Source organism: Herpailurus yagouaroundi, unplaced genomic scaffold, assembly GCF_014898765.1.
Source record: "Herpailurus yagouaroundi ecotype Mexico unplaced genomic scaffold, PumYag 29, whole genome shotgun sequence".
NCBI lineage: Eukaryota > Metazoa > Chordata > Mammalia > Carnivora > Felidae > Herpailurus > Herpailurus yagouaroundi.
Window position 1 is genome coordinate 99,457,400 of NW_024412377.1, and position 11,209 is coordinate 99,468,608.

General features: G+C 48.7%; 1 protein-coding gene across 1 annotated transcript in view; it reads right to left on the bottom strand.

Annotated features, from left to right (window-relative positions):
- Window positions 1–8,883, bottom strand: part of IQGAP2 (IQ motif containing GTPase activating protein 2) — a 298,102-nt gene extending 289,219 nt beyond the window's left edge. The window contains exon 1 of the mRNA XM_040450363.1: window positions 8,541–8,883. Coding sequence (XP_040306297.1) covers window positions 8,541–8,586 — 46 coding nt within the window. The 5' untranslated portion in view covers window positions 8,587–8,883. The remainder of the gene's footprint in view (window positions 1–8,540) is intronic.
- Between the last annotated feature and the right edge of the window lie 2,326 nt (window positions 8,884–11,209).

An 11,209-nucleotide genomic window follows, 5' to 3' on the forward strand; every position in this document is an offset into this window, starting at 1 on the left:
ATAAAAAAGTGAATAAACGTTAAAAAAAAATTTTAAGAGATAAACATTGAAAATTTAAAGAAAAAAACTGTGAATAAGTGAATAAAAAATACTTCAAGTTGTTCTGAAGAGAAAGAGGAAGAGGACATCTTTCAAACCTTACTGTCCAGGAGCCCCCGCAAGTATCAGAGCCCGGAATTGCCAGCTTGGGGCCTCCCTTTTACACAGAAAGATTTGCCAGCTCCCTCAGCCTCCCCAGTGGCTCCTAAAAGCACTGCCTCCACCCAGAAATCCTTGCGAAGTGGACCTCCCTATCTCCTCAGTGGAGATTTTGGACTTGATCTTCCCCATCACATTTGTTTCCTAGAAGAGAGGAAATAAACCTTAAAGACAGACCCAAATAAATCCTATAATATAAACACAAACTTAGAGAGAAACCAATGCCTGGATTTGCGTGTGGTGCAGGTGTGTGCTCAAATCAAACACAGGAGGAACAAGTAAAACCTTCAGTATTGTACCCATGTGTTTACACTTATCTCACAAAAACCTGCAGGCGCTGTAAGGGGGGTAACTGCATATTAGGAACGTCGTTTCTTTCACCTTGGCCCTTGAGCAGTGCAACAGAATCACCTAGAAGGCTCTGCTGCAAGGGTGCTCGGCCGGCCCCCAGTGATGCTCTACTCCTGTTGCTTCTCCAGAAACTGCTCCCTGCAAACCACTGCACTGACAGGAGGAACAGCGGTCAGCTCCTTTCAGGCACATGGGCACACACGGCCCAATCCAGGATTGTAACATTAAAGAGAGTCCACTTGGAATTTAGTTACATCTCTGAACCTACAAACCAACTGGAAACGTGGGGTCAGCCATTTTCCATTAGCCATTTTTCTTTTTGGGGGTTTTTTATATGAACTTTATTGTCAAATTAGTTTCCATACAACACCCAGTGCTCATCCCAAAAGGTGCCCTCCTCAATACCCATCATCCACCCTCTCCTCCCTCCCACCCCCCATCAACCCTCAGTTTGTTCTCAGTTTTTAAGAGTCTCTTATGCTTTGGCTCTCTCCCACTCTAACCTCTTTTCTTTTTTTTGCCCCTTCCCCTCCCCCATGGGTTTCTGTTAAGTTTCTCAGGATCCACATAAGAGTGAAACCATATGGTATCTGTCTTTCTCTGTCTGGCTTATTTCACTTAGCATCACACTCTCCAGTTCCATCCACGTTGCTACAAAGGACCATATTTCATTCTTTCTCATTGCCACGTAGTACTCCATTGTGTATATAAACCACAATTTCTTTTTTTTTTTTTTTAATTTTGTTTTCAACGTTTATTTATTTTTGGGACAGAGAGAGACAGAGCATGAACGGGGGAGGGGCAGAGAGAGAGGGAGACACAGAATCGGAAACAGGCTCCAGGCTCTGAGCCATCAGCCCAGAGCCCGATGCGGGGCTCAAACTCACAGACCGCGAGATCGTGACCTGGCTGAAGTCGGACGCTTTAACCGACTGCGCCACCCAGGCGCCCCGAAACCACAATTTCTTTATCCATTCATCAGTTGATGGACATTTAGGCTTTTTCCACAAGTTGGCTATTGTTGAGAGTGCTCCATTAGCCATTTTTCAACCCAACTGGGATGCTGGTCATTTGAAGGCACTATATCTCTAGTGAAATTTGAAAAGTAACAACTGTCCCAAGTAATGGAGGAAATGAGGAAAAAAAAAAAAAAGAAGTGAAAGGGGCACCTGGGGGCTCAGCCAGTTGAGCATCTGGCTCCAACTCAGGTCATGATCTCAGGGCTCCTGAGTTCAAGCCCTGCATTGTGCTCTCTGCCGTCAGCACAGGGCCTGCTTGGGATTCTTTCGCTGCCTCTCTCTCTCCCTGCCCCTCCTCTGCTCTGCCATGTGCGCACGTTCTCTCTCAAAAATAAACAAACGTTAAAAAAAAAATAAGTGACAGAAACCCTGCTGTTGTCAAGATACTCTTCTCACCTCATCTCAGAGAATTTACCTTCTGCCATGGTTTAGAGTTAGTTGTGCACTTCCCGGGCCACAGTCAGTCAGGGCCCCATAAGGTCCGCGTCTACCTGCCTCTGGATTCATTGAATGCCTTCAGTACCATACGTATCATCCTCACGCAGCATCCTCGGTCCTGTCCTGAGCCAAACCATCTGATAAATGACCCCATCCGTAGGCATCCCCAAACCTAGAAGCATGGCGTGGGCATCTGCGAGCAGCAGACACAGGGGACCCAAATGCCCACGTGCACAGACTTCACCGGACCCCCGCAGCTTCCAGCACCAGGCACTCCAATCACCCCCAGCCTTCCCACAATTCTCCACTTCACTGGGCCACTCCCCTCTCCAAATTTACTGGAAAGTTAAAAAAAAAAAAAAAAAGTGTACCCAAGCTACTTTTTTCAAGACAGCTCTAATTGCCCATTGGTGCCCACAAAGAAAGGATTCCTTGAGAAATCCCCTTCCAGCTACACCACCCTGCCCCAACATCTATCCTACAACCTAAGCTTCAACCCCACACAAACTACCCACACAACAAATACAGGGGGATGCCTTTCACCTTTACCTCCCGCCTTCAACGTCTTGTTCAAATTCACAATTCGTGAAGCTTGCCTGTTGCCCCATCCTAATCCACCCTGATGTCTTCCCTGCCACAGAACTAGTAAGTGCACAAACAGAAGTATAAGCATCAGTCTTTATCTTCCAGGTTCTCACAGGCTGTGCCCATCTTTGTCATTTTCCTTTCATCTGAACCTGCTGTACTTAGTAGGTGCCCTGTTAATGGAAATTACCACCACACGTTTCGTGCTGTGTGCCAGAAACCACATCAGCCACCGTTACAGGAATATAAACCACCACCCTCCGAGGTACAGGAGAAAACCCTAAGGCTACTCAAGCAGTTAGTGCCCAAATAAGGATTCAAACCCACATCTACTCCACCCCAAACCTTTTGCCATTTCACAGACGCCATTCTTCGGCCTTTCAAGGGAGAAATAAACTATTAACAGTCAAGTGAACAAGTCTGGCTCACCTATCAGTCACCTCATCACAAACTTCTGCCTGATTTCTCATCAACCCCGGATTTTAAGGCATGGCCAGTATACATAATAAAAGTGCATTTTACAAATTATCCTATTTGGATTCACTGGAGCATACCTCTGTATTATGGAAAAACTGTTCTTTCATTTTAGTGCCTCACAGTCAGATGCGAGGTCTCTACACATATATAAAATCCTTTGATGAAGTCTGGACACGCTCTATAAAAAAGCTCAGGTATTCTTGTATGCTTTTCTTAAGGGTGGGGAGGAAACAAAATCCAGTTTAGACAATACCATGCATCTACTTTTTTTTTTTCATTTTCTTAAGGTTTATTTATTTTGAGAGAGAGAGAGAGGTTGGGTATGAGCAGGAAAGGAGCAGAGAGACAGAGGGAGACACAGAATCCCAAGCAGGCTCCATGCCGCTAGCGCAGATCCCAGTGAGGGGCTCAAACTCACGAACTGTGAGATCATAACCTGATCTGAAATCAAGAGTAAGACATACACCGACTGAGCCACTCAGTCGCCTCACCGTGCATCTACTTTTAGAAGAGCACACTAGCCAAATAGCTACAGGTTTGGTGACTTTGATAAAATCACGACACACCGGAAAGAAAAAGAGGTGGAACCCCTATGAGTAATTCAGAGAAGACAAACTGGCAAGAGCCACTGAGCAAAGCCTTCAGGCCCTGGTAACACCAGCTGTCAAGTTGGGGTCACCAGCCAGCTGTGTGGCCTTGAGACGTTATCTTGGATTTCAGCTCCTCTGTGAAATGGGGAGACCGCTGGCCCTCTCAAAGGTACTAATAAGCAGGTGGTAACAAGTGCTCATGAGAAGAACCAGCTCTTGCCAAGTGCACAACCTGAATGCCCATGCTCAAGTGCCTGCCCTGTGGAACTATAGCTGACCAGCCAACAGAAGTCGAGTGGACTCTGTTTCTCCACTGGTTACCACGAAGACTTGGTGCATCAGAACTGTTTGCATAGTAGACTTTTAAGCAAGTTGTTAAAAAGCTTGCCTAGCGGGAGGGTAAGGGGCAACGGCAAACCAATGGTTCCCTAGAGAAAAAAGGGGGTTAACTAACCCCTAAATACTAAATTCTAAAACAACCTTGGTATTACAAGCTTAAACTCTCCCAAACAAGTCATTTTGGCTAACAAACACGTGTAATTAAAGTTAAAAGCATACTAAAACCACACTTTGGCTGTTGACCTTGAAGATCCTTTGGCAAAACTCAATCAAAACAAATAGCCCATGAAGGAATAACTTGACTTTTTGTCTTGTTACCCACCCCAGTACTCCAGCTACCAGGTGATTTAGAAATCTCGCTGCTGAAACAAGAGCATTATCCAACAAACAAACAAAACGTTCACCGCATCAGCCAGAACAGCCCCACCCCCACCCCAGCACACCTTCGGCTGGCACACGCTTCTGCTAAGCTCCTGTTGCATTTTCTCAAAGAAACAGGGTAACACCGACAACTATTCGTTTTAGGACGTTTCTCATGAGAGAAGTCTGCAGAGGGTAGAAAACCACAGTGCTTGCCAAAAACACATTGATTACTACCCCTCCCCCCCACACACATAGTAAGTACCTAAACGCTGACTGGTATCAGCTCTGAGACCATCAGAGCGCAGGGTCATCTTTTGCTATCAGTGACGTTCTTAACTCTCAAGTAACTGGAACAAAACTTTTGACAGATCATGGTGGCAGTGTGTTTTGACAATTATTTTGGCTAATTCATTATCGTTCATTACGAGAGCACAAAAATTACTTGCAAATCATGCCTACCCATCAGTGTCACTTAAATTTGGTTTTGAGTGTAAAAAGATACCCTAGTTATCTTGTACAACATTCTGGTTCTAAAGTAGTAAAGCTGGGGCACCTGGGTGGCTGAGTCAATTAAGCATCTGACTCTTGATTTCGTCTCAGGTCATGGTCTCACAGTTTGTGGGACTGAGCCCGGCATCAGGCTCTATGCTGACAGCACAAAGTCTGCTTGGGATTCTCTCTCTCCCTTTCTCTCTGCCCCTCCCCTGCATTCTCGCTCTCACTCTCGCTCTCACAAAATAAATAAACATTAAAAAATAAAGTAGAAAGCAATTTCCACCTTTCCCTTTTGCCATTTATTCCCTGCAGCACTACACGAATGAGCTGGAATTTCAGCTTTGTTCGGTATTCACAGGATACAAAATAACTTCATAGGTTGCAGGAGAAGGTGGCCAAAGTGGAAAAGCAGGGATTAAACGGAAAAATGATTTAATTTTAATTCCGGGCTCCCATGTGCCAATCAAAAAGACTTCAGCTATCTTTCATGTCCGAAATCCGAGACGAGTGCCTTCATGGACACTCATTGAGAAACCCCTCAAGTGCAACTTACTATGTGGTATTTTACCCACACTCAGCCTGGTGGAAAACAGCCCTGAGTTCAGTGAATTAACTTTGTACAAATATTACTAAATTAAATGACATTTCAAGAGGAAGAGAGATGGCAGAACAAAAAAATACACCTAAAACAAGTTTAATACCAACTACTAAAAAGTTGTTCACAAAGTCCAGTCTCAAATACCTTTTACTCAGAATGTACAGTACTGGAAGTTAAATTACAACAATGTATCAAATAAATTTATCATTTATTTTCAAGAGATAGAGCATAAGCAGGGGAGGGGCCGAGAGAGAGGGAGACACAGAATCTGAAGCAGGCTCCAGGCTCCGAGCTGTCAGCATAGAACCCAATGGGGACTTGAACTCCCGAACTGCATGATCATGACCTGAGCCAAAGTCAGTTGCTAAACTTGAGCCACGCAGGTGCCCTATTCTGTTCATTTAATGTCAGGGGTAATACCTGTTCGGTATAGTTTGAGGTTTTGTTAAACTAAACCTGTATTCACCAAACTCAGAAACCAGAAGAGCCACAATTCTGTAATCAACACACCAAGGACAGTGCATTTTCCTTCATTCCTTTGCCAGCTTTCCTCTAAGGAGCTCACAGCACTGTTTGCAGTCTCATGTTGACAGAGCCCCAAAATCAGACCACCACCAGAGATGATGTATTCTAATACATCAGAGAGTCTCCTTTTGCATGAATAATGAGTGTTCCTTAACATTGACTAACACGGAGGTATATTCAACTAGATTTTTTCAAAGAAACTATGAGCGTACAACCATTCATGAGCCTAGCAGCAAAATAAAGAAATGTTCATGTTAATGACATACAGCCTATTTTACTGAAGTCTGAATATTTTAGGGTGACCATAAAGTCTAGAAACTATCTGGGGCGCCTGGGTGGCTCAGTCGGTTGAGCGTCCGACTTTGGCCCAAATCATGATCTCACAGTCCATGGGTTCAAGCCCCGCGTCAGTCTCTGTGCTGACAGCTTGGAGCCTGGAGCCTGCTTCCAATTCTGTGTCTCCCTCTCTCTCTGACCCTCCCCCGCTCATGCTCTCTCTGTCTCAAAAATAAATAAACATTAAAAAAAAATTTTTTTAAAGTCTAGAAACTATCAAACACTTTTAGTCAATGACCAAACAACGCCAGCACTTTGTGAGCTGGGGGAAGGCAAATGGGAGTGTTTCCAACAGGTGGCACCCCACTCCATTACACCAGACTCATGCGAGAAATGGAACAATTATTTCCAAAGAAAGTGGCTGGGGTGCCTGGGTGGCTCAGGTCATGATCTCACGGTCCGTGAGTTCGAGCCCTGCGTCGGGCTCTGTGCTGACAGCTCGGAGCCTGGAGCCTGCTTCGGATTCTGTGTCTCCCTCTCTCTCTGCCCCTCCCCCACTCGTGCTAGGTCTCTGTCACTCTCAAAAATAAATCAACATTTAAAACAAAACAAAACAAAGTGGCAGTGTGGCATGTTCTTCATGCTTGTGGGATCTGAACCTCCTTGGTTGCGTTTCTGACGTGGGCTAGGTCCACAGGTCTATTTGATGAAAATCAGGCACCATCACAGATCCATCTGTTTCTGCATGTGAAAACGTTACACTAACGCACTTCATTCACTCCAACTTTGCACGCACATTGAACTCCTGAGAGATGACCCACCAAATACATCATGCTTTAAAATGTGCATCCAAAGCCATTGCGGGGGGGGGGGGGGGCTCTATTTGCCTAGTTTCCACAACGGGGTCGTCTTATAATTTGACACAGTGAAGCTACCATATGCTCCGAGAGCTTGTCACATAAATAAGAGGCTTTCACCAACCTGTGGGTGACACCACACACACTGAATGACCACAGCATGGCTCCTCGAATCCAAGGAGCTCTGCCGTCTGTGTGCTTTACTACAGTGTCATTAAGGCTGCAAAGAACCGAGTCCTGGCGCGTTATTTAATGCATTTCCCTGCTGTACGGAGTCTGCAGCTGGCTCCTCAGGCTTCTTCCTCATTGCCATACACCAAACGGGTCACATGGCAAAACTAACTTCCTATCTCTAACTCTCCATTCCAAGACTAATGGGGAGAAAGAACTTACACACGTTAACTCCTCCCCTCCCACCCCGCCCTCCCAAGCGCACAAAACAACCCTGCAGCAGGTATCACCACCTTCACCCAAACCTGATTCCTCTACCCCAAGGCCACCCAGGGCAAAAGATTAACCAGTGGTCTTCGGCCATGGGTTCACTGACAGGGCCTGCGATGGACGCCAACTTTTTGTTTGTTTTAAAGGAAATACTTCCTGGCATGTTTAGCCAAGACTCTGAACTCTGTACACGAAGCCACGTGGTTGGTGCTAATCTGGCTCCATCTACTCACGATCCGCCAAAGCAACCTCTTTCCGATGGCAGCAGCCCCTGGCTGAGTAAATCGACACCATCTCGTTCAAGTCACACGGGCTCCGACCGGATCCTGGGGAGCCTAGCTCTGCGTCCTCTCCCCATGGCAGTCCTGGCAGGGGTCACAGGGCAGCAGGGAACAGAGGGGTTGGGCCCGGAGGTGCCCCTTTCAGCAGCAGCAGAAAAGGACTCACGCCAATGGGGCGCAAACTGGCTCTTTCAGCTCACGTGCAGCTCGAGGGAGCAAGGTAGGAGGAGAGCTGTTCCAGGAGAACCGACTTTGCCACCGGTAGAGTGCGTGGGCGCAGTACTCGCGGTGCCCACCTGTAGCCACGGCAAACTTTCCTTCAGAGTTGGAACAATCCAGTCCCTTACGCCACCCCCTGGTCCGAGCCGGCAGCGGCCCGGAGCTCCAAGGGCTCCTCACCTGATACCCCTAAACGCACAACCGGGCCCGTCCCAGAGCTCAGACTCAGCACTGCCTGCGCGCGCCCCGGCGGGGTTTTCCGGGCACAAGACTGGGGTTGCCCCTGAGGATCTGAAAATTGCGGGGAGAGCGGGAAGACGCCGCTCACTACCTTCTGCAACTCCAGCTCCCAACTTTGCCAGCCACACAGCTGCTGCCCTCCGGCTCCCTCCGCGGCACGCACCCGGCTCCCTCGGCTTCTCCAACGCGTTCCCCGGGGAGGGGTCTCCCCAAGGCCGCCGGAAGCCCCGCGCACCCGGCGTACTTACAGCCATAGCGGGGTCTCTGCAGGGACGGCAGCTCCTCGTGGGGCATCCTGCGCTGTTCCGGGGGCCCGCCCGGGGCGCGCCCCCCGCGGCTCCCCTCGCTAGCCAGGCTCGCCGGCTCCGCGCCCCGCCGGCGCGCTCGTATCCGGCCTCTCGCTGCCCTCCCCCGGTCGCCCCGAGATGGGCGACCCGCTCGCGCGATGCTCCCTGGTCAGCGCTCGCTGCAGCCGCCGCGCGCTGACACCCGAGCAAAAGTGAACTCTCGTCGTTCGCTCCGTCCCGGCCGCCGCCGCGTCCCGGGCAGGTTTCCTTTCTCCTGCAGCCCGGCCCCGTTTTTCTCCGCGGTAGGAGCGCGCGCCGCCGAGCAGCGACCCCTACCGCGTGCGGGGCGCAGCGCCCGGGCCGCGTGAGCCCGCCCCTTTGCTGGCCCGCGTGTGGAGGAAGGGGCTGAGCGGGACGCTGGGGCGGGATCCCCTGCAGCTGGGGCCCGCGGCCGCCCAGCCTGAATTTGCACTTCTGGGGTGTTCCGAGAGTGGAAGTGAGCCCGCGCGGAGAAGAGCAAGAAAAACCGCAGAAGATACAGGCAGCGCCGTTCGCCCAGGGTGTTGCCGAGTTACAGGACAAACAGCGCGGTTCTTTGCCCTCTGGGGGGATTGCGCGAAGCCTTTTTCTTTTTTTTCTTTCTCTTGTTCGGGTTTTTTTTTTTTTTTCCTTCGAAAGTTGCTTCTGCGACTCTTTGTCTACAAAATACAGGGTTCCCCTTTCAGGACAAGAAACTGAGTGTGTGTGTGTGTGTGTGTGTGTGTGTGTGTGTGTGTGTTGGAATAGCAAGATAAACACTACCCAAGCAACCGCTCAAAACACGACTCCGAGTATCCTCCGCTCACTTTCGGCCGGCTCCCCCTCCGCCCCACACCCACGGTGCACAGAACTGCCGCCCAGCCCAGGTGGGGTCGCACACCACGAACATCTTTTCCGGCTAAGCTTTAAAGGAAATTAAACTGCTTGTGGCTTTTCTGAAAGGGGTTTTCTAATGCGGTCACCTGGAGCTGTTTTTCTCTTTGTGCCTCAGAGTGATAACATCTGGAGGAATGTGGGACCGTTCTATCCCTGTGCCCTCACCTGTTTGTCACATGTGGGATGCGGGGATGACCACGTGGCCGGCAAAATAAAATAATTGAGGTAGAGTGGTGAGATTATTTGGAGAGAAAGTGCGTAGTGACACTATTTTGAAGTATGCAGAGATGCAGACAGTGGCCAGCTGTTTTCCATTTCATAGCGGTGATGCCTTCCCTTGAATCTCCGATTCTGGGGCCCCACCCTCATATTTTCCAGTTCAGTTGCTCTGGGCTATGGCCGGTGAATTTGCATTTCTAACAAGCTGCTGGGTGATGCTGACACTGCAGATCTGCAGGCCCTGCTTAGACTAGTTCTTTTTTATTTTTTCTTTTTAATTTTATGTTTAAAAGTGAGCTGCGTTTATTTATTTTGAGAGAGGGAGAGAGGTGAGAGAGAGCGGGGGAGGGGCAGAGAGAGAGGGAGAGAATCCCCAGCAGGCTCCCCGCCGTCAGCGTGGACAGCCTGGTGTGGGGCTTGAACCCACAAACCTCCAGATCATGTCCTGAGCCAAAGTCTAGAGCCCCTCACCCAACCAACTGAGCCACCCAGGAGAGTAGTTCTGTTATAAAACAGGCACAAGGGGGCGCCTGGGTGGTGCAGTCGGTTAAGCGTCCCACTTCAGCCAGGTCACCATCTCGCGGCCCGTGAGTTCGAGCCCCGCGTCAGGCTCTGGGCTGATGGCTCAGAGCCTGGAGCCTGTTTCCGATTCTGTGTCTCCCTCTCTCTCTGCCCCTCCCCCGTTCATGCTCTGTCTCTCTCTGTCCCCCCAAAAATAAAAATAAACATGGAAAAAAAAAGAAAAAAAAAACCATTTAAAACAGGCACAAGGGATTTCAATTGGACTAAGGGAAATCTCGCTCAGGTGGGAGAACAAGAGGATTCTCTCCTCCTCCCTATTTTTTTTTTTTTTTCTTTTCTGGGAGCATTAGATTCTCACCTGGTTGGAATGGAATGAGTGGGGTTCTTCCTTAAAGAGCAGATGCCTCTAATAATAAGAACAATTCAAAGGTGAAACAGACACATGTTAAGTTATAGCACCCTGTCAGTGTTCACCCAGAGGGGAACATGTCTAGGAGAATTTTCCGTGCTTCAGGCGATGCTGAATAGGACGATAATCTAAAGTTCATTCCGTCTCTATGATTCCATGTCTGAAGTACTAACAATGAAACTCTTACTTGCATATATCAGTTTTCAGTGTGAATGGAAAATTCAGGCCCGAGTAAGTAAGTGGGTACTCTATGTATTTAGAGATGAGGTGAAATCATAAACTAGAATCATAACATAAACTAGAAGCGTTGATGAAGGTGATAGGATTTGAAAGAGTGCCTTAGGGTGGACCTTGAAAAGTGGGTAAGAGATACACAATGTCCCCTCAAGGAAGAGCAACAGGACAAAGGACAATGGGTGGGGCACGAGGGAGGTGAGGGTGGGAGCTTTGGAGGTGATATCAGATCATGGAGGACACTGACATCACTGTGTGGCTATGATCATAGGAGCTTTTGAGAGCTTTCAAAGTTATGGCCATGGGAGCCGTATGATGAAAGGGAGTTCAG